General features: G+C 35.4%; 1 protein-coding gene across 24 annotated transcripts in view; it reads left to right on the plus strand.

The window, feature by feature from the left end:
- Positions 1 to 23,858, plus strand: part of ADGRL3 (adhesion G protein-coupled receptor L3) — a 941,652-nt gene that overhangs the window by 874,869 nt on the left and 42,925 nt on the right. For 18 of the 24 annotated variants that reach the window (XM_060417626.1, XM_060417634.1, XM_060417623.1 and 15 more), the window contains 2 exons: positions 10,225 to 10,393; positions 20,315 to 20,440. In XM_060417626.1, coding sequence (XP_060273609.1) covers positions 10,225 to 10,393; positions 20,315 to 20,440 — 295 coding nt within the window. Of the gene's footprint in view, positions 1 to 7,690; positions 7,718 to 10,224; positions 10,394 to 20,314; positions 20,441 to 23,858 lie in introns of all 24 variants that reach the window. The other 6 variants (XM_042251456.2, XM_060417638.1, XM_042251441.2 and 3 more) reach the window with 1 other exon arrangement.

The following is a 23,858-nucleotide window of genomic DNA, read 5'->3' on the forward strand; positions in this document are numbered from 1 at the left end:
ATATTGTTTCTGTCCATTTGTCATCTGTCTATACTGATGTATTATATTACGAGACTTTTGGCAAACCACTCCAGTATTCTTGCCTGGAAGATCCCATGGACAGAGGAGCCTGGAGGGCTGCAGTCCATGGGGTCACAAGACTCGAACAAGACTTAGCAACTAAACCACAATTATAGCATTAATTTATAAGTTAATGTTTTGGTTATGAAATCTTTTGAAGATGTATTTCTCTTTTTTTAGCTAAGCTTCTAGGGGGCTAGATTTTAATAGCCTTTTCTGTTCTTTGGAATTGTTGGAGAAGGAAATGGCAACCCATTCCAGTACTCTTGCCTGGAAAATCCCATGGACAGAGAAGCCTGGTAGACTACAGTCCATGGAATCGCAATAATTGTTATAGACTATATAAACATATGCATAAGTATTTTCAATCTATGTGCATACATGCTAAGTCACTTCAGTAATGTTCAACTCTTTGTGACCCTATGGACTATAGCTTGCTAGGCTCCTCTTTCCATGGGATTCTCCAGGCAAGAATACTGGAGTGGGTTGCCATGTTCTTATCCAGGGGATCTTTTTGAACCTGGGATCGAACCCATGTGTCTTATGTCTCCTACATTAGCAGGAGGGACTTCCCTGGTGGCTTTCACAGTAAAGAATCTGCCTACAATGTGGGAGACCCGAGTTCAGTCCCTGGGTTGCGAAGATCTCCTGGAGAAGAAAATGGGAACCTTCTCCAGTATTCTTGCCTGGAAAATCCTATGGACAGAGGAGCCTCGTAGGCTATAGTCCATGGGGTCGCAAAGAGTCGGATATGACTGAGCGACTTCACTTTTCACTTTTCTTTACCACTAGCACCCCTAAAAATTCTCTACTATAGAGGCCCCTAAGAATTCTGAACTTTATTCTAAAGATCACTCTTAAAGATAATATTATGACCTTAATATTTAAAATATTGAATTTTAAATGTAAGGATAAAATGATAAATGTCTGATAAAAGGAAAACGTACTTACTAAGAAAAATGGATATTTTTTCTTATTTGTACCTTGAAAACTACATAATATGTTTTATTTCATTTTCCATGTCACAACTTGTAAATTCTAAGATAACTTCTAAGTTCCTATTAACATCACCAAGAACATCTTAAGCCCTTGTGTCCATATTTTCATAAAACCTTAAAATAATTACAGTAAAATTGTTTCAGTCTTACAACTTGGGATGAATTTTTGTATCAGTGGTGAATCAGAATGAAAATTGTTCAGCTTTAGAAACTAGCTATTTAGATTTTTTTAATAAAAAGTGAATCAATAACATATATCTTTGTCACCATAACAGGTGGCAACATTATCATCTATTTAATTTAGGTTTGATGGAAAGACATTCTGAAACTAGATTCTTTAAGCCAGTAGAATATCTGACAAAATGATGGAAAATAACTGACATATTATAGATAAACTTTAGTGATATTTCGATTTCAAACTATTGTATATTATTCATGTCATACTGGAGGTAAAATTAATGACTAGTTCTTTGTCATTAGCATGAATTTCTATATTGCATGTGAACTAGGGATTCTTATAGCTAAAAGCTGCTTTAGTAATTATTTCACAGGCTAAGGCACAAACTTACTCTATAGTAGCTTAAATTTACATTAGAGTATAGAAATAGGTGATCTAAATCTAAAAGGTGGCTCCCCATCAATAAGTTCAGTTCAGTTGCTCAGTCGTGTCCGACTCTTTGCGACCCCATGAATCGCAGCATGCCAGGCCCCCCTGTCCATCACCAAGCCCCGGAGTTCACTCAGACTCACTTGCATCAAGTCCATGATGCCATCCAGCCATCTCATCCTCGGTCGTCCCCTTCTCTTCCTGCCCCCAATCCCTCCCAGCATCAGAGTCTTTTCCAATGAGTCAACTCTTTGTATGAGGTGGCCAAAGTACTGGAGTTTCAGCTTTAGCACCAGTCCTTCCAAAGAAATCCCAGGGCTGATCTCCTTCAGAATGGACTGGCTGGATCTTCTTGCAGTCCAAGGGACTCTCAAGAGTCTTCTCCAACACCACAGTTCAAAAGCTTCAATTCTTTGGCACTCAGCCTTCTTCACAGTCCAACTCTCACATCCATACATGACTTGTGGAAAAACATAGTTTTAAATTGATGGGCCTTTCTTGGCAAAGTAATGTCTCTGCTTTTAATATGCTGTCTACAATTGTCATAACTTTTCTTCCAAGGAGCAAGCATCTTTTAATTTCATGGCTGCAGTCACCATCTGCAGTGACTTTGGAGCCCAAGAAATAAAGTCTCTCACTGTTTCCATACTTTCCCCGTCTATTTGCCATTACGTGATGGGACCAATGCTATGATCTTCATTTTTTTGAATGTTGAATTTAAGCCAGCTTTTTCACTCTCCTCTTTCACTTTCATCAAGAGCCTCTCAGGTTCATCTTTGGTTTCTGCTGTAAGGGTGGTGTTATCTCCATATATGAGGTTATTGATATTTCTCCTGGAAAACTTGATTCCAGCTTATGCTTCATCCAGCCCAGCATTTCTCATGATGTCCTCTGCATATAAATTACATAAGCAGAGTGACAACATATAGCCTTGACATCCACCTTTCCCATTTTGGAACCATTCTGTTGTTCCACGTCTGGGTTCTGTTGCTTCTTGACCTGCATACAGATTTCTCAGAAGGCAGGTAAGGAGGTCTGGTATTCTCATCTCTTTAAGAATTTTCCACTGTTTGTTGCAATCTACACAGTAAAAGACTTTGGCATAGTCAATAAAGCAGAAATAAATCTTTCTGGAACTCTCTGGCTTTTTCTATGATACAATGGATATTGGCATTTTGATCTCTGGTTCCTCTGCCTTTCCTAAATCCAACTTGAACATCTGCTCAAGTTCTCGGTTCATATACTGTTGAAGCCTCACTGAGAATTTTCAGCATTATTTTGCAGTCATGGGAGATGAGTGCAGTTGTGTGGTCGTTTGAACATTCTTTGGCATTGCCTTTCTTTGGTATTGGAATGAAACCTAACCTTTTCCAGTCCTGTGGCCACTGCTGAGTTTTCCAAATTTCCTGACATATTGAGTGCAGCACTTTAAAAGCATCATCTTTTAAGACTTGAAATATCTCACCTGGAATTCCATCACCTCCACTAGCTTTGCTCGTAGTGATGCTTCCTAAGACCCACTTGACTTCGGACTCTAGGGTATCTGGCTGTAGGTGAGTGATAACACCATCGTGGTTATCTGGGTCATGAAGATCTTTTTTTGTGCAGTTCTTCTGTGTATTCTTGTCACCGTTTCTTAATATCTTCTGCTTCTGTTAGGTCCATACCATTTCTGTCCTTTATTGTGCCCATCTTTGCATGATATGTTCCTTTGGTATCTCTAATTTTCTTGAAGAGCTCTCTAGTCTTTCCCATTCTATTGGTTTCTATTTCTATGCATTGATCACTAAGGAAGTCTTTCTTATCTGTTTGCTATTTTTTGGAACTCTGCATTCAAATGGGTATATCTTTCCTTTCCTCCTTTGCCTTCGGCTTTTCTTCTTTTCTCAGCTATTTGTTAGGTCTCCTCAGACAATCGTTTTACCTTTTTGAATTTCTTTTTCTTGGGGATGGTCTTGATACCACCTCCTGAACAGTGTCAGGAACCTCTTTCCATAGTTCTTCAGGCCCTCTGTCTATCAGATCGAATCCCTTGAATCTGTTTGTTTCCACTGTATAATCATAGGGATTTGATTTAGGTCATGATTAAATGGTCTAGTGGTTTTCTCTACTTTCTTCAATTTAAGTCTGAATTAGGCAATAAGGAGTTCATGATCTGAGCCACAGTCAGCTCCCAGTCTTGTTTTTACTGACTGTATAGAGCCTTTCTATCTTTGGCTGCAAAGGATATAATCAATCTGATTTCAGTATTGACCATCTGGTGATGTCCATGTGTGGAGTCATCTCTTGTGTTGCTGGAATAGAGTGTTTGCTATGATCAGTGTATTCTCTTGGCAAAACTCTGTTAGCCTTAGCCCTGCTTCATTTTGTACTCCAACTGCAAACTTGCCTGTTACTCCAGGTATCTCTTGTTTTCCTACTTTTGCATTCTAGTCCCCTATGATGAAAAGGACATCTTTTTTCTAGAAGGTCTTTAGGAGTTCATAGAAACATTCAACTTCAGCTTATTCTGCATTAGTTGTTGGGGCATAGACTTGGATTACTGTGATATTGAATATTTTGCCTTGGAAACGAACAGAGATCATTCTGTCATTTTTGAGATTGCACCCAACTGCTGAATTTCAGACTCTTTTATTGACTGTGAGGGCTACTCCATTTCTTCTAAGGGATTCTTGCCCACAGTAGAAAATATAATGATCTTCTCAATTAAATTTGCCCATTCCAGTCCATTTTAGATCACTGATTCCTAAAATGTCAATGTTCACTCTTGTCTTCTCCTATTTGACCACTTCCAATTTACCTTGATTCATAGACCTAACAATCTGGGTTCCTATGTAATATTGTTCTTTACTGCATCGGACTTTTACTTCCATCACCAGTTCCATCCACAACTGGGCGTTATTTCCACTTTGGCTCTGTTTCTTCTTTCTTTCTGGAGTTATTTCTCTTATGATCTCAAGTAACATATTGGGCTGGAGAAGGAAATGGCAACCCACTCCAGTACTCTTGCCCTGAGAATCCCATGGAGGGAGGAGCCTGGTAGGCTACAGTCCATGGGGTCGCAAAGAGTCGGACACAATTGAGTGACTTCACTCACTCACTCAACATATTGGGCACTTACTGACCTGGGGAGTTCATCTTTCAGTGCCCTATCTTTTTGCCTTTTGATACTGTTCATGGGTCTCTCAAGGCAAGAATACTGAAATGGGTTGCCATTCCCTTCTCCAGCAGACCACATTTTGTCAGAACTCTCCACCATGACCTGTCCGTCTTGGGTGGCCCTACATGGCATGGCTCAAGTTTCATTGAATTAGGCAGGATTGTGGTCCGTGTGATTAGTTTGGTTAGTTTTCTGTGACTGTTTTTCATTTTGTCTGCCCTCTGATGAATTGCTCAGTAAATCATTAATCTAATTTCCTGTTAATGGGTAGGGCTGTGTTCCCTCCCTGTTGTTTGGCCTAAAGCCAAACTGTCAACCCATGCCTCCACTGGAGACTCCTGGACACTCACAGGCGAGTCTGACTCAGTCTCTTGTGGGGACACTGCTCCTTTCTCCTGGCTCCTGTGTGTACAAGGTTTTGTTTGTGCCCTCCAAGAGTCTGTTTCTCCAGTCCTGTGGAAGTTCTATAATCAAATCCCTCCGGCCCCCATAGTCAAATTCCTTAAGGTTCTCCGTCCCTTTGCCAGATCCCCATTTGGGAATTCTGTTGTGGTTCCTAGAACTTTCTGAACAGTTCAAGAATTTCTGTGGTATAGTTTTTCTGCAGTTTGTGTGTAGCTAACTCTGAGTAAAATTGGAATTGAAATTGCAGTTTTTGCTACTGAGTATAGCAAGCAGCTGATCCCCAGAGTTGCCAACAAAAATCACAGAATAGCACCCTGATATCTCTCTTTTTTGGTATTTCTCATTAAGGCAGACATCTCACTCTGGCAATTATTGTCCAAGTTCTATATATGTATATGTGTGTGTGTGTGTGTGTGTGTGTGTGTGTGTGTGTGTAACATTTTTAGTGAGCCATAGTTGCTTTACAATGTTGTGTTAGCTTCTGCTGTACAGCAAAGAGAATTAACTGTATATTGTTTTTGAAACATTTAGGTAGTTTAATATAATTTTGTATAGCATTTTTGTAGGTATCCCTACATGTTAACCTCTGTAACTTTCTTTACCTAATATTGTACTGTGTAAATTAAAATAGAGTCATTCTAATAATAAATTTAGCATCATAGGTGGAAAATGTTGATACCATGGAGATGCATATAGTAGAATAAATATCATGCTATTATCTTCTGTAAGTTTTCAATATTAATATAAGTACAGGATTTTCTTTTTAGGCACAATTGATAAGTGTTAAATATGATCAATTCTTAGAAATTCTTCTCTTTATCTTTTTCCATATCCATGGCATTATTTAAATATTTCTTAGAATTTCATTTCCTGGCTAAAAACTCTCTTTGAATCTTCTAGTTCAGCACTGTCCAATAGAACTTTCTGTGATGACAGAAATGTTCTAGAACTGCCCTGTTCAATATGGTAGCTACTGAAGTTTCTAAGTATTTGTAATGTAACTAGTGTGACCAAAGGAAATGAATTTTAAACTTGATCTCCTTTTAATTAATTTAAATTTAAATATAAATAAACCCATGTGGCCAGTAACTCCATATTAGACATTATAGTTAGTCACTCCCTGCTCCATCTCCAAACTTATTTTCACCACATCTATTTTATAGCATAATATTTACTCCTGAAGCATCATCAAATGAATTTAACTGTTCAACATTTATTATTTTCTGTTATATTCTTTGGGGTGGTAAGAAACTCTGTATTTTTAGAATGAAAATGGTCTAATAGTAACCATGGAATATTTATCAAACAATATGTCAGGTACTATTCTGAGCACTTGATACATAATGTATCATTTCATTATCACAGGAAACTTAACATTATAATTATCACCATTTTATAGATGTAAAAGTTGGACACAACCACAGATAAATTATTAATAATTTTGCCTAATATCAAATAGCTAGTAAGTGACTAAGTTAGGATGTAAACCTCGGGCAAACTGGCTTCAAATCCCAGGCTGTCACTCTGTTCTTTCTTCTTTTATCACGCTGGAGAGTGAGATTTTTTATCTGTGGTTTGCTTTGTTCAAAATACATCACAGTTGGAGCCTTTCTAAGAGCTTTACTTTGTATGCATGATATCAGAAACCATTGCCTCTGGCAAGAGGTAAGAGAATAGAGGACCGAGGTTTCTGTTTCTTTTCAGTCCTGTCACAGTTCACTGAGAAGCAACTATGTTTAAAAAAAAAAAAAAATCCAAAATATCCCCTAACTTATCTCTGCTAATTTGGTGCTTGGATCTCATTTTATGTGGATGATACTAAATAGTACATATAAGTGATAATGGACAGGTGCTGTCTGTTTGCTCCTATTACTACAAAAGATTGTTCAAAAATTTTTCTCAATGTACCATCAGAAATAATTTTAAAGTAGTCTTGTTGATTATTTTCAATGGGCTATAATGTTCTGGTTTAACTCAGGTCAATCATTTGCAAGTTAAAATTACTCAGAAGTGTACTGTCCATAGTTAAGTAATCTCATCTACTAATATTATAGAATAAAGAGACCTTTAGGTGACATGAAATCTGTCATTTTAAGTATGCCCCCAAGCCTTTTCCAGGTTGCTCATAAGATTTCTCATTCTCTAGAGAAATGTGGTCTCTTAGAAATAAATGTCTCTGTCAAGTCACAAGTAATATGTGCACATGATGAAAAACAAATGGAATTTTTTAGTCTCATAAGGGATATTGCAGTATTGTAAAATTGATTTTGTTCCTTGTTATTTAGGTTCTCATGGTCATTTTAGGATTTACCTTCTGGATATAAAGGGAAGATTATGATGCCTTCTAGGGAGGTGGGCGACAGAGGCCTTTGGGAACCAGGAGAATATTTTTCATATGAAATTCTTTGTCATAAAATGCTAATGTTGGTGTTCTTGTCTTTATGTCTATGCATTCTTTAGCTATGAGGATAACAGACCCTTCATCAAGTAAGAATGACCTGAATGGCTGATAAATTTCATTTATCAGTGTGGTCCCATGAACCAGCTGTCAGATCAGTACTGAAAAATCATTAGAGCTTCTGTCATTCACATTGAGGCAGAAGAGCAAACTGTGCAGGAAAATAATCAGGCATACAACTTCTCTGCAGAATAAATATGCTGCAGGTGTATTGCCAGAAAAATTCTGCTTCACCTCTTTTAATTGGATATCACCTGAACTTAGTGCCACAGTAATAGCAACTTCATGTGGTACAGACTTGTTTTGCTTTTATTAGCTTTCTCCTTTCATTGTGATGTGCTCCTCCGTGCTGCATATGTCGTCATTTCTGTTGCTTGTTCGGACATCATTCATCTAAAGCTATTTCATGATTTAGTGTTATTTCTTCAAATGATTTTCTGGATATGAAACTACCGAGTTACAAATGATACTAATGAAGTTCTTAGGCTAAATATCCAAAAGAAGGGGAAATACCTCCTTCAAAAATTAAATCTTGCATATGCGAAATAATCTCTTCCAAATTTGACACATATCTTGATTATCGATCATATCTTTTAAGCTTCTGAAACAAAGCTACAAGTCTGTACTAATCTAATAAAAATAAACGTAAATGTTAAGATTTGGGCTTTTTCTCCTTTGTACATTTTAAAATTCTATGTCCTGCAGCAATAAACAAGATTGACAACCTTTCGGTGATCTTGCTGTAGACTTTCAGTTTGTTCTTCTGGTGAAGAGTCCTTTGTTTTCATTTTCTCCAGTACCATTTCACTTACTTCTTCATGCTCTTACTTCTTTTTTCTTTAGAATTGGGCTCATCACTGTTTTATATCATTAACACTTGAGCCCATTATGTGTTTTCTAGGGGATAGCTGACTTGAATATTTAACCTATCATTTTATTTCTAAAGCTGAATAACAATTTTGTCTTGGTTTAATGGCAGCTCTTCCCATTTTTCCTTTTTCCAATATCTGTAAAAAACTGAGAGCTTTATCTTGAAAGTTCTCATACTTCTGAATCTGCTTGTGAAACAAGATATTAACTTCTAAGATGTTTTCTAATTCTTATATACAAACATGTCACATACATGTTTGTGGCATGGCAAACTTCCTTTAGGGATTCTTTATTCAAGATTATTAATGTTTTAAATTAAGCACATTAAATTTAGTGGATGTTTGCATCTGAAATATAGTGGCTGATGGTTATAGAAGGAAAATGGTAAATATTTGAGATTAATAAGACTTTAATAATATTTTACTACTCTGGGACATATCTTTCTTAAAATGTAGTTCTTTCTGAAAAATTTATTAAACCCAGCTTCAGATTATAGTAAATATATGCAATTTTCCATCCTTTGTTTTGCAAAGTTTCAATCCCCATAAATATTCATTTCTTAGACAATGTAAGTAAAGGATAGTAGTCTGCTGAAAAGGAGTATTAGTTTACCATGTTCAGGAAAGTATACTAGGAAAGGAAAGGATGGGCTAAGATTATAGAAATCTAGACTGTTTTGGTCCTATCGTATGTACATAGAAGTTGGGAAGATTCCATTTTCAATTATTGGATTCCTATCTATTGGAAAGATTTATTTTATGTTGATAGTGAATACATAACCACAAATATATGAACTTTTGTCACCCATTTACTAGTATTGTGAATGGCAGCTTGGAGGAAACTAAGGGAATGGAGTGAGAGTGGGAATTTTTCTTCCGTTCTGGACTACTTTGTTCATACCTCTCCATCCCATTTTCAACTTCATTTTCTCCCATGAGTTTACAGACACTTCAAAGACATGAAGGTGTCCTGAGCCTTTGGGCTTCTTTTCAATAAAGCTGCCAATTGCCTGATTTCCAAAGTCTAGTCCAACATAACCCAGAAGACAGCAATCCAAAGGCTGAAAGAGTAGATGGTGATCTAGAGGGGAACTATTTTTTTTTCCATCTACTGTGTATCACATTTGTTCTACATAACTATAGAATCAGACAGAAATTTATATGTGTTCCATATATTGGTTCCTTCTGTTTTTATCAGTACACATTAAATTTTTTATGGAAAAATAGGAAATTTGGAAAAATGGGGTAAAAGTGTATCAAGTGAAGCACTAATGGAAAGAGTCTAGTCAAATAAATGTTATCATACCAATGAGACCAGTGGAGACTGACATAACTTTACAGAATTTCCCACCTTGCCATTAACCATAACTACATCTCCATATCATTCACATATGTGCTGCAAATATGTGAATAGTTTAATAGTACAAATCTGCTTTGCTTAAATGAATTTCTGTGTTCATAACATTTTCATTCATGTATATCTCCTCAAGCTTGAAAACTTGTAAGTTCTCATTAAAATCTTGAAGTACTTATACCACCTGTCTTACATTTCCTGTCAATAAACTTACCGTAACATTTTTTTCAGTGTCAGTATTGTTGATACAATATGACTATGTTAACTAAAGACAAACTATTTGATAAGTCTTAATTTTCTCTTCTCTTTGCAGATCATGGGTTATAGGTGCAATAGCTCTTCTCTGCCTATTAGGATTGACCTGGGCCTTTGGACTCATGTATATTAATGAAAGCACAGTCATCATGGCGTATCTCTTCACCATTTTCAATTCTCTACAGGGAATGTTTATATTCATTTTCCACTGTGTCCTACAAAAGAAGGTAAGTTAGAAATCTCTGTTAAGGAACAAATGGCATACCAAAAAAAAGAATAAATGGCATATATTCTATGATAACAAAACACCCATAATATAAATCATTCTTTATCTTTTTGTATCTAAAAAATAAATATATTATTTGGTTAATTTCACTTTTATAATAGAAAAGAAAAGCAAACAGAAAATGCAAGTGTAAAAGTTGATGAATGTGTTAACAACAAAAGACAGAATCATATTTTGATTTAGACAGTGCACAAAAATAATATTCTTATAGATTTGACCTTAATGTCTTTTATATTATTATTGGCAGACACATGGAATTTGTATATTAGGAAGTAGATGTTCTAAGATGTATAGATGTATGGAGACAAAGAATATACATATGTATATATTATATGGCATGGCATAGGAAATATATATTTTTCTTTTTAAAAAAAAACTAGTTGTATATTCTAAGAAATGTAAATATCTAAACAATTTATGATAGAAAGCATTTATTATTTTAGTGAATGGTAAAACACTTAGTAAATATCTCTATGTGTGTGTTAGTTGCTCAGTCATGTCTAACTCTTTGTGACCCCATGGACTTTAGCCTACCATGCTCCTCTGTCCATGGGATTCTCCAAGCAAGAATACTGGAGTGACTTGCCATTCCCTTTTCAAGGGGAGCTTCCTGACCCAGGAATCCAACCCAAGTCTCCTGCATTGCACACAGATTCTTTACTGTCTGAGCCACCAGGGAAACCTGAAGATCTTTGAACTTCTTTAAAAGCATATTTTATTAAAATTTATGATTTTGATGATCAGAATGCAATATTTAATTTTTATAATGGTCTATTTTTTAATTACTTTTCACATCTACCAGGACCTAAAGTGCTCATTTTAAAAGTTAATTTTAGCAACTAAACACTTACATTGCTTTTTTTTAAATCTCAACATTGATTTTCTCATCTTATACTTTTTAACTCAATTAAAAATGTGGTCTTTATAGTTCTGATTACATAGACCCCTGAGCCAAGACTGTGTCCGAATCCTAGTTCCTCTACTTAATGGCGTATGTGACTTTGGGCCATTTAATTAGCATGCATGTGCTCCAGTTTCCTCATGTATAAAATGGAGGTAATAAAATAATTATGATATATTGAGATGTGGCACTGAAGATGAAATGGGAAAATGTGATTTTTTTTTCCCTAAGCAACAACAAGACCTACAGTTTTTCTTTGGAAAATGAAAAGTAAATATATCAGTCTGTATGATATTTGGTTTGAAAGACTAAACAAATTTGAGAAATGTGTGTCCACTTATTGAAATGAGTTCACTTTTATCCTGTTTTCAGCTTTATATGGTGTTAGATATTAAAAATATGCTGGCATGATATTAAATGTAAGCTAGAATAACAATGTTTACTTAGGACAATTAATGTAGGTTACAGAAAACAGGTTATGATGTTAGAATGGATAAATCTTCCTAAATACTTAATGTGCACTCACCCCAAATTGCAATCATTTAACCTAATATTTATTCTTTTTTATTCATGGCCCCAATTGATGCAGGTGCCTAATGGAGGGACACAGCCAGTGACAGCTCAACTAACCTCACTATTTTATTTCCGTAGTTACTTTGGGTGTTGGTATCTGGCAGATAATCTGAGAAAAAGAGAGGGTACCTTGTATAAAAATTCTGGAAATGGTTCATATCATTTCCACTCACATTCCATCAGATAGGACACCATTAGTAGTACCACCCAAACTGCAAGCAAGGCTGGGAAACAGTGTACCTCTTGTACCCCAGGAAGATGAATAATTGGATATTATAATACAAACAGCTAGTAGTTGATCACACTTGGTCAGTGTGAAGACTTGGAGACATGAGTGACGAGTAAGAATAGAAATGGAAGAAAGTGTCTGAGGAGAAGAATGAAAAGATAGTATCTGAATTAAAGATAGGGGGAAGTGTCCAGAAGTAAACAACAGTGGTCAGTATTATAAAACACTGCAAAGAAGTCAGAAAGACTTGAAAAGATTTCTAGATTTTATTAGAAAGGAGCCATAACTGATTGTCAAGAGAAATATGTAAAAAGGTGGAAGCAAAATCAGGAAAAGGTAGCATTTGTTCATGTAAATAAGGGAATATTGGGCCATCATAGGTAGTTATACTAACATTTTCAAATAAAGTAAACAATTTGCCAATTCTTTTCTATATTAGCTGGAAATTTTGTTTCAATGTGAGTATTGAAATTTCCTATAGAACAGAAAAGATTTTTATGCTTTATGCATGAATTATTTTGATTGGGATTACTTTCATTAGCCAGTACCTATTAGAGTTTTCCCAATTATTATTTTATTATGTCCCAAATACACATCACTGTTTTGATATCCAGGTAGAGATACCAAACCTCAATCCAAAAACAAATTATGGTTTTTAGTGTATTGAAGGTATTTAAAAAAGGTGAATTTTTTAAAAATACATGTCATCAAGCTCAATTTTGTGATTCATTATAATAGTGTACAGCAAACTACAGTTTTCTTCTCGATTCATTCATTCACTGATGGACAGTTTGGTTCCTTCCATATCTTGGCTGTTGTGAATAGTGCTTCAGTGAATATGGGTGTGCAGATATCTCTTTAAGATCCTAATTTTTGTTTTCTTGGGATATAAGCCCAGAAGTGGGATTGCTGAGTCATATGGTAGTTCTTTTTTCAATTTTGTAAGGAACCTTCATATTGCTTTCCATAACAGCTCTATTTATTTATACTCTCACCAATAGGGCACAATAGCTCTCTTTCCTCCATATTCTCACCAATTCTTATTGTGGTTTAGTCTCTAAGTCATGTCCAACTCTTTGCAACCCTATGGGCTATAGCCCACCAAGCTCCTCTATCCATGGAATTTCCCAGGCAAAAATACTGGAGTGGGTTGCCATTTCCTTCTCCAGAGGATCTTCCTGACCCAGGGATGGAACATATGTCTACTGTGTCTCCTGCATTGCAGGCAGATTTTTTACCCCTGAGATACCAGAGAAGCACCAATTCTTATCTCTTGTCTTCTTCATGATAGCCATTCTAACACATGTGAAGTGATATCTAATTGTGATTTTGATTTTCATTTTTCTAATTAGTTATATTGAGCATCTTTTCAAGCTAGCCATTTGTATGTCTTCTTAGAAAAAAATGTCTATTCATTTGAGTTGTATGAGTGCTTTGTATATTATTGGTGTTAACTACTTATCAGATGTATGATTGGCAAATATTTTCTTCCATTCTGTAGATAGCCATTCAACTCTGTTGTTTCTTTTGCTGTGCAGCAGCTTTTTAGTTTGATATAGTATGACTTATTACTTTTTCTTTTGTTGCTTTTTCTTTCTATGTTTGTGTGTTAGTCACAGAGTCATGTCCAACTCTTTGCGATCCCATGGATTGTAGCTCACCAGGCTTCTCTGTTCATGGAATTCCTCCAGGCAAGAATACTAAAGAGTAGGTTGCCATTTCTTCCTCCAGAGGATCTTCCCAACCCAGGGACTGAACCTGGGTCTCCCATATTACAGACAGATTCTTTACTCTCTGAGCCTGTAACAAACAGTTGCTGAGGTACAGTCCTCTCCACTAGTCTGCAGATGGCTTCTTTTGTATTGGAACCCACCTCATGTCCAGCACAGTTGCAGCTGCTCATGCGACCAGACTTCAGGAGAAAAGAGGCTCATTTACTTATGTATAAGCAGAAGCAGCCTAAGGGGCAGGTGTCTAACTTAACATGTACTTCCAAGAGCTTTTGGATGCCCTCCAGTGAGGGCACCAGGGGTGCCATCTTTGGCATATCCCTCTACCTGCTCTACCTCTGGGGTGCCATCTTTTTTCCTCTCCACAGGTGTCTTAAATTTATAAAAAAAAAAAAATTGATTGATTGGTTTAATAAATTCCAGGCCTGGGAATTCCCTGGCGGTCCAGTGGCCAAGACTCAGCACTCCCAATGCAGGGGGCCCTGTTTAATCCCGAGTCAGGTAACAAGGTCTCATACATGGCAACTAAGAGTTCGCAAATTAGATGTTGTGTATGGTATAAGATAGTGAGGTTCAGTTTCATTCATTTACATGTGGTTATCCAGTTTCCCTAATGCCATTTATTAAGAGACTGTATTTTCCCCATTATTTATTCATAGCTTTCTTATCAGATATTAGTTGACAATATCAGTCCAGTTCAGTTGCTCAGTCCTGTCCGATCTTTGCAACCCATGGACTGCAGCACCTCAGGCTTCCCTGTCTATCACCAGCTCTCAAGCTTGCTCAAACTCATGTCCATCTTGTCGGTGATGCCATCCAACCATCTCATCCTCTGTTGCCCAATTCTCCTCTGACCTTAAATCTTTCCCAGCATCAGGGTCTTTTCCAAGGAGTCAGTTCTTCGCATCAGGTGGCCAAACTATTTGGTGGCCAAAGAGTTTCAGCTTCAGCATCAGTCCTTCCAATGAATATTCAGGATTGATTTCCTTTAGGATTCACTGGTTGGATCTCCTGACATTCCAGCGGACTCTTGAGAGTCTTCTCCAATACCACAGCTCAAAACCATTAATTCTTTGGCACCCAACTTTCTTTATAGTCCAACTCTCACATCCATACATGACTACTAGAAAATCATTGCTTTGATTAGATGGACCTTTGTTGGCAAAGTAATGTCTCTGCTTTTTAATACTAGGTTTGTCATAGCTTTTCTTCCAAGGAGAAAGCATCTTTTAATTCCATGACTGCAGTCACCATCTGCAGTGATTTTGGAGCGCTCCAAAAAATAAAGTCTCTCACTGTTTTCCATAGTTTCCCCATCTATTTGTCATGAAGTAATGGGGATGGATGCCATGATCTTTGTTTTTGAATGTTGAGTTTTAAGCCAGCTTTTTCACTCTTCTTTTTCACTTTCACCAAGAGGTTCTTTAGTTCCTCTTCACTTTCTGCCATAAGGGTGGTGTCATCTGCATATATGAGGCTATTGATATTTCTCCCAGCAATCTTGATTCCAGCTTGTGCCTCATCCAGCCTGGTATTTCTCATGATGTCTACATATAAGTTAAATAAGCAGGGTGACAATGTACAGCCTTGACATACTCCTTTCATGATTTGGAACCAGTCTGTTCTTTCGCATCCAGTTCTAACTGTTGCTTCTTAACGTGCATACAAATTTCTCAGGAGGCAGGTCAGGTGGTTTGGTACTCCCATCTCTTTAAGAATTTTCCATAGTTTGTTGTAATCTGCACAGTCAAAGGCTTTGCCATAATCAGTAAAGCAGAAGTAGATGTTTTTCTGATATTCTCTTGCTTTTTCTATGATGCAGTGTTGGCATTATGATCTCTGGTTCCTCTACCTTTTCTAAATCTAGGTTGAATATCTGGAAGTTCATGGTTTACGCACTGCTGTAGCCTCACTGGGAGAATTTTGAGCATTACTTTGCTTGTGTTAGATGAGTGCAATTATGCTTAGTTTGAACATTCTTTACTATTGCCTTTCTGTGGGATTGGAATGAAAAGTGACCTTTTCCAGTCCTGTGGCCACTGCTGAGTTTTCCAAATTTGCTGGTATATTGAGTGCAACACATTCACAGCATCATCTTTTAGGATTTGAAATAGGTCAACTGTAATTCCATCACCTCCACTAGCTTTGTTCATAGTGATGCTTCCTAAGGTCCACTTGACTTCACATTTCAGGATGTCTGGCTCTAGGTGAGTGATCACACCATTGTGGTTACCTGGGTTATGAAGATCTTTTTTGTGTAGTTCTGTGTATTCTTGCCAACTCTTCTTAATATCTTATACATCTGTTAGGTGCATACCATTTCTGTCTTTATTGTGGCCAACTTCACATGAAATGTTTCCTTGGCATCTCTGACTTTCTTGAAGAGATCTCTAGTCTTTCCCATTCTATTGTTTTCCTTTATTTCTTTGCATTGATCACTGAGGAAGGTTTTCTTATCTCTCTTTGCTATTCATTGGGACTCTGGATTCAAATGGGTATGTGTTTCCTTTTCTCCTTTGCCTTTCATCTCTCTTCTTTTCTCAGCTATTTGTAAAGCCACCTCAGACAACCATTTTACCTTTTTGCATTTCTTTTTCTTGGGGATGATCTTGATAACTGCCTTCTGTTCAATGTCATGAACCGCCATCCATAGTTCTTCAGGCTCTCTGTCAGATCTAATCCCTTGAATCTATTTGTCATTTCCACTGTATAATCATAAGGGATTCAAATTAAGTCAAGCCTGAATGGTCTAGTTTCCCTACTTTCTTCAATATAAGTCTGAATTTGGCAATAAGGAGTTCATGATCTGAGCCACAGTCAGTTTCTGGTCTTGTGTTTGCTGACTGTATAGACCCTCTCTAACTTTGGCTGCAAATAATATAATCAATTTGATTTTGGTATTGACCATCTGGTGATTTCCATGTGTAGAGTGATCTCTTATGTGTTGGAAGAGGATGTTTTTACTATGACCAGGTATAGACAAGGGTTTATTTATGGGCTCACAATCTGTTCCATTGGGCTTGAATTGTGGCTCAGCTGGTAAAGAATTTGCCTGCAATGCAAGAGACCTGGGCTTGATCCCTGTGTTGGCAAGATCCTCTGGAAAAGGGAAAGGCTATCCACTCCAGTATTCTGGCCTGGAGAATGCATGGACTGTGTAGTCCATAGGGTCACATAGAGTCAGACACAACTGAGTGACTTTCACTTAAGAGTCTGATCCTTTGTCTATTGATCTATTTTTCCAATACCCTACCGTTGTGATTACTATAGTTTTGTGGTATGGTGTCCAGTCTGCAATGTGATGCCTCCATTTTGTTCTTTCTTCTCAGGATTGCTTTGGCTGTTTGGAGTCTTTGGTGGTTCTGTACATATTTAGGGATATCTTTTTCTGTATCTGTGAAAAATATTGGAACTTTTATAGAAACTGCATTGAACTTATGGATAGCTTTGGTTCTTATGGGCATTTTAACAGTCTTATTTCTTGTAGGAGGTTTTTCTTAAGCCATCTGACTGATTTCAATAATATGCTCATCTTATGTAGCTACTCATATTTGAGTTGAGAAATGTAAAATGTTCCATTTTTGAGATCATTTGTTTTATAGGATTATTTGTTGATTGATTCAACTCATTAACAACAAAAAATCAAACTTTGAACTGTCAGTCATTTTCTAGAGTGTAGGTTGCGAGATGTGTCACCAGCATCTCTACTTTGTCATTAAGGTTGTCACGTTTTCTTTGTTGTTAATTATGTGAAACATCTCAGAAAGTTTCATAATTATTTTATTTCTGATCAGAGAGTATAAAAGAAATATTTCTTTGGGCAGGTATATTTTCTTTCCCATCTTTATATATTTTAGAACAACCTCATGTTGAATAATCATGTGCCATATCTGATTGGGATAAGATGTTGTATCATGTGAAATAGTGGATTAGAATATGCAAATGACTAAATTGTCAAATAAATTATATTATAATCTGCAGAGATACCTCTCATGGAGATGGTGCATGTTATTTTTGCTTTTTTCTTTTTAACATACATGCTCACCACTTCAGATCTAATCACAGAAAATTAAAGTCTGTAATGATTCAGTAATATAGCTAAATGTGGAACTAGGTATCACTATATACCTTTATTTACTGGTTATTTATATAATCAGTTCAGAACATTTAACATTTTTTGGTAAATTTTCATGGAAGTGGTTCCCTTTGTTCTTTCTCTAATAGCCCCTCTCTCCCCAAAATATCTGTTTAGATTTACATCACTTTACTAAAATCACTTCCTTTTGTAAGGAGAAAAGCATCACTTGTTGAGTTCATTAGGAAAAACAAAATAGGATATAGGTTATGTGAAAATTTAGGTTCTAAGAGATATTTCATAAATTGAATACATATTACTAAACTGTAATTGATAATGCCTCCCTATTAGGTGGAGATTATTTTAAGTTTCCTGAAATTATAATGAAATATGTGTCCTCATTTTCTCCAGAGACAAAGAATGAGATAATCTAATAGATTAATAATATATAATACCTTATGTTGGTCATATAAATATTAGAAATGTAGGATCTTAGTGAGAGCTTTCTGATCATAGAGCACCCATGAGATTTGGGTATTTTCATATAATGCATATCACTTAACCTTTTCAGTCTTTCAGTTTACTTTAATTGCTTAATCTTTTTAGTATTCTTATTTGTAAAATGTCAGTAATAATTATTTTCTAGATTCATTTCGAGGGAGGAGCCTAGCATAGTTTCCAGCAAAGAATGTTTAAGATGGAGAAGCTTCTTCATCTCACCCTCCTATCTCACCCTCATGCATATCTTCACACACACACACACACACACACACACACACACAGAAGTGGTCACAGACTTATTTTAAAAAACAAAATATGAATTGGCTTGTAAATAGTGAATTGTCTTCTTCTCTGGGAAGCCTTTCTTGGTACCTCTCTACTTCTATCAGGCACTCCTTCTCATGCTTTGATTCACATGACTTTGTATCATTGTTCCTATCACATAATTTAGTGAATGTGAGTTCTTCAAACAAATCTGAATATAGTCAGTCTCTGATTTTGCCATATTATAGATGGAATGAACTGTAATTTATTGAGATAATGTTTAATTTCAAATACTAACTTTAGTATATCATGCACACTCCTTATTTTTCTCTTGATTCTAAGTAAAATTTCTCAGGAAAGCATGTTTTTATAAGTTTTTTTTAATGATATTACATTGTCACAAAATCTGGAAATTATGAACTCATGTGAAATCAGTGAAATGCTAAAGAAAATATATATATACAATATTATTTCATAATGAATGTAAACTTTGTGAATGTAAAACCAGTAAGTTATCCTATAATGTGTTTTAATTGATGAACAAGTAATTGGCACTTATTTTTCTTGATGTTACTAGTGGAGATATGATTTAGAACAATTTCTGTTTATTTTTGTAAGTCTTGTCTGATTAAATTGATTTCCCCCAGAATTGTTGATATATTTTCTTTTTTGAAAGTATCAGCTAAAAAATGTGTATCTCCTTTTATATTGTGATTTTTATACTACAAGGATTAATTAGTTAATTGCAGTGCTATATAGGAAAGCAATCATATTTCTCTGTAATTATTTAATAGAACTATTTTAATGAAGATCTTCCCTCACAGTTCAGTTGGCAAAGACTCTGTCTGCAATGCAGGGGACCCAGGTTCAATTCCTGGGTTGGGAAGATTCCCTGGAGAAGGAAATGGCAACCCATTCCAGTATTCTTGCCTGGAAAATTCAATTGACAGAGGAGACTGGCAGGCTATAGTCCATGGGGTTGTAAGAGTTGGAGATGACTTAGTGACTAAACCGCCACCATTCTGAGGGAATAAATTTTAAATGTTTTGAATTTTATATTCTCAAATTGACAATTTCCCTCTTTTAAGAGAAATACATTTCAAAGAAATATAAATTATTTTAAAATGCTTAGCCCAACACATTCTTGTTTTCTGCTCTGTCTTTAAATATTTTGTCTCCTCTTTTCTCTCACCTATTTCCATTTCCTCTTCTCTCTAAATTCCTGGCTAGACCTCTGTCTAAATAATAGTTGCACCAATAGGGATATTTTGTATCAGATCTATAAAGCTAAAAATAGCGTAGAAAAGTCTTAAGTTTTTGTTTTTTTCAACTAAGAGATTATATCATTATGGTGTGATTGGGCATCTGTGTGTTTATGTGTTTTAAAAAGTCCAGTTATACAAATTTAAGTCTTGACAGTATGGATATTATTTTACGTTGTAAAAAACATAACATGTATTCTGAACAGACTTTCTTATTTATATGTGTAGGGCAAAATGTTTTAATTATCTGAAAATAAAATTCACATACATTTTATATTCCTAGCTGAAATGAATTCTTTGATAATAGAAGCTAATGTTTTTGACTAGGTACGAAAAGAGTATGGGAAATGCCTACGAACACATTGCTGTAGTGGCAAAAGTACAGAGAGCTCCATCGGCTCAGGGAAAACATCTGGTTCTCGAACTCCTGGGCGCTACTCTACAGGCTCACAGGTAAACAATATTTGTTAATTAAAATGAACTAGCTCTTATCTGTGTTCCATTATGAGCTGCTGTCCTATCTTGATGAGATTTATTTTCTATCCAAAGCATTTAACACAACACAATTTTGTTGTTTTGTTTTAGTGTGTCTCAAATGAAAATGGTTATGACAGAAATTTAAGAAACCAAACTGCAAAAAAATTTGAAGTTTAGAGTCTAAGTTTGAATAGTAATTCATGATTTCAGATTGTTCCTAGTTGAATGAAAAATGAAGGTGAGGAAAGGAATTTGACATTTCACCTAAAATTCTAAGAAAGTAATACTGTACATAAATGTTTCTGAGTTAATTACTTCTTTTAACTAGTCTAGTAATTCTTTATTGAATACTGAAAATATTTACTTATTAAATAGGTTTAATAAAAAGTTATAACTCATTTCATGTTGTATGTTAGTAGGTCAAAGGGCAATTCAGAATACCAAAATAGCATCATTAATTTAACTGGTCAAAGTGCTTACTCCCATGAGTCCAGCACTTCAGTTCAGTTCAGTTCAGTCGCTCAATCTTGTCCGATTCTTTGCAACCCCATGAACTGCAGCATGTCAGGCCTCCCTGTCCATCACCAACTCTCGGAGTTTACCCAAACTCATGTCCATTGAGTCGGTGATGCCATCAACTATCACATGCTCTGTCATCCCCTTCTCCTCCTGCCTCAGTCTTTCCCAGCATCAGGGTCTTTTCAAATGAGTCAGCTCTTTGCATCCGGTGGCCAAAGTATTGGAGTTTCAGCTTCAACATCAGCACTAGATATATTAATAATGACTGTATCACCCCTTTCAAAGGAAATTCTGAACTTTTAAGTAACTTATCTTCTATTTTCCACACAATGTCAGTCCAAAGATTACTATGTAGAAATTTCAGCAACTCTAGGATGCTAAAATGTGCCAAATAAAAGACATATGTGGGTCAAGCATGAGTGAGTTTGAGTTCCAGTTACCAAACTAATATTTCTAAGAATATATGATTTAGTGGGAAAAACAATCATTTTTGTAGTGTTGTTAATTGAAATTTTCTGAAGAAGACTTGACTTGAAATTCCAAAACAAATTTATAAATCAGGAGCATATTTTAACTCTATTAACTCAACCTTCTAAATTTATTTATTTTAATTTGGTGATTATATATATACACATATATATAATAAAAAAGATCATTTGTTCTTTGACTAATTCCAATTGGCTTATAAATATAATAGGTTCAGTTTCTCTAAACAATTCCATTCATATGCTTAGAAAATTAAATATCCTTGGAACCTTTAATTATAATAGCACTTGCCAAGCTAATATATCTGATTCTCTAAAACACATTCATTGTCAGGCTGGACAGTTGTATACACTGAACTAGCACTTGAAAAACTTATAAACCAAAGATAATAAACAATATTCTCAGAAATGTTTTTATCACACTAAAGGAGTTATGTTTTATTTTATAAATAAAACCACATATCTGCTATCAATCTAATAGTTCCAACTAAACATTTGAAAACTAACATGTAACTGTCAAACCTATCAGTTATATGTTAGTTTTAGAATGTTTATTTTTATTTTGACAAGTTATCCTGACACTTAACACAAATTATCATAATACATGGAACTTATTTCCACATATAATAGGCAGTTATTTAAAATTTGAATTTATTTTATTATTTCTATGCCTTAGTAAGGTTGCACAGTTGTAAATTAAGGAAGCAAATGTACCAAATTAGATGGACTGAGATTTCTGAGTCAGGACTAGTAAATTTTCATTCAGAATCTGAGTTTCATGTAAGAGTGGAGGCACACCTGGATACTTTCTGTATAACCTTCTTGTGATCCAGTCCTTCATTTTCAACCTGATAATTCTTACCTCTCTTTTTGTAACAGTCTTTTCAACAATTTTAAATTGAAATTTCTGAGATTCTGTTTGTCATTTAACTTGATTTGTTTCTGCATTCCTTCATAGAACTGAACTTATCAACCATTATCCTACAGCCATTTTATTCACAAATGTCTTCAGTGAAATCATAATATTTCGGAGCTTTATGCTTTATGTTAGAAAAGAGCTGTGCAATGTTTAGCATTACTTCTAACCCGCAAGATAAAATACTGCAGCTTAAAAGAACAATCATAACCTTTGTGAGTGGGTAGACCTGGTCTTAATTCTAGCCTTGCCATATTCCTACCAGCTGTGACATAAAACAAGTCATTAAATCTCACTAGCCCTCAGTTTTTTCATAAGTAAAGTGGTTTCTGATTTCTTACATCGTTAGGCAGATTAAGCTAATTTTACAAAACATGACAAATTGTATATGCTCAAAAAGTTGGAATAGATATCACTTACTGGTGTAATTTCAGGTATATATTTTAAAGTTGTCTTTTTCTTTTTAACTTTTATAGTTATAACATCACAATTATAATACTGTGAAGAAAAACCTCATGTTGCTTTCTTGTGCTTAATATAATGCAATTCTGTTTGACAGTCTAACACTACACAAAGTACTATTACTTAAATATAGTCTGTTTAGGTAGACATAATAAACATTTTACATTAACTGTGAAATTCCATGTACAACATCTAAAACACTCACTGATATTGAGGTAAAATTTTGAGAGTATAGGTGTCTTTTTCCACATCAGAGAACTTCTAAAATCACAATCATTATTTTTTGTTGTTAAGAAACATTGGATTTATGTTATAAAATGCCAAGCAATATTATAAGCTCCTGTGATAAAATGGTTAAAAGACAACTTCCTCCAAGATCTGGGGCTTTCACACTAACTGTAAAAGGCAGAAAATTTATTAGAAATCAAATAAACCAACAGAAAATATCAGATTATAAAAGTTGGTGCAGAACCAAATATAGCCATATGATGCATAAAGTCCAGGTGGTTACTTGGATTAAGCGATAGGCAAAGACTGTTTGGAAAAATGACAGGAAGGGTGTTCAGGGAAAGAGAATTTCAGGTGACAGTGCATCAAATATAAAGCCATTTAGGAGGGTAAGAACTTGAAACTTTGGGAGTAGGAAGAATGTCATTGGTTCAAGTGGTATGTGAATGGGAGATGAAGAAAGCTGGAGACGGAACCTTAGGTATTTGTAAGAGAACTGGAGTTTTTATTTTATTTAGATTATTTAGAAAGTTAAGGATATAATTTAGAAATGGAGGTGACAGGAAATCACCCACAGGTAATAAAATCATGTGGCTACTGTGTAGGTAGTGGAAGGATGTGATTTTCAAGACTAAAAAGTAAAAATCCTCTCCATCTATTAATCTCCTAGTGGTAATCACTTATAAAAGATTCGTTTATAAAAACTCTGAACTGAAGTATTGTTCTTTCTACCTTGACCTTTCATTAATTGTTCTGTCATCTATTTTCAGTTGTTTTGTTGAAT

The sequence above is a fragment of the Ovis aries genome, chromosome 6, assembly GCF_016772045.2.
Source record: "Ovis aries strain OAR_USU_Benz2616 breed Rambouillet chromosome 6, ARS-UI_Ramb_v3.0, whole genome shotgun sequence".
Lineage (NCBI taxonomy): Eukaryota > Metazoa > Chordata > Mammalia > Artiodactyla > Bovidae > Ovis > Ovis aries.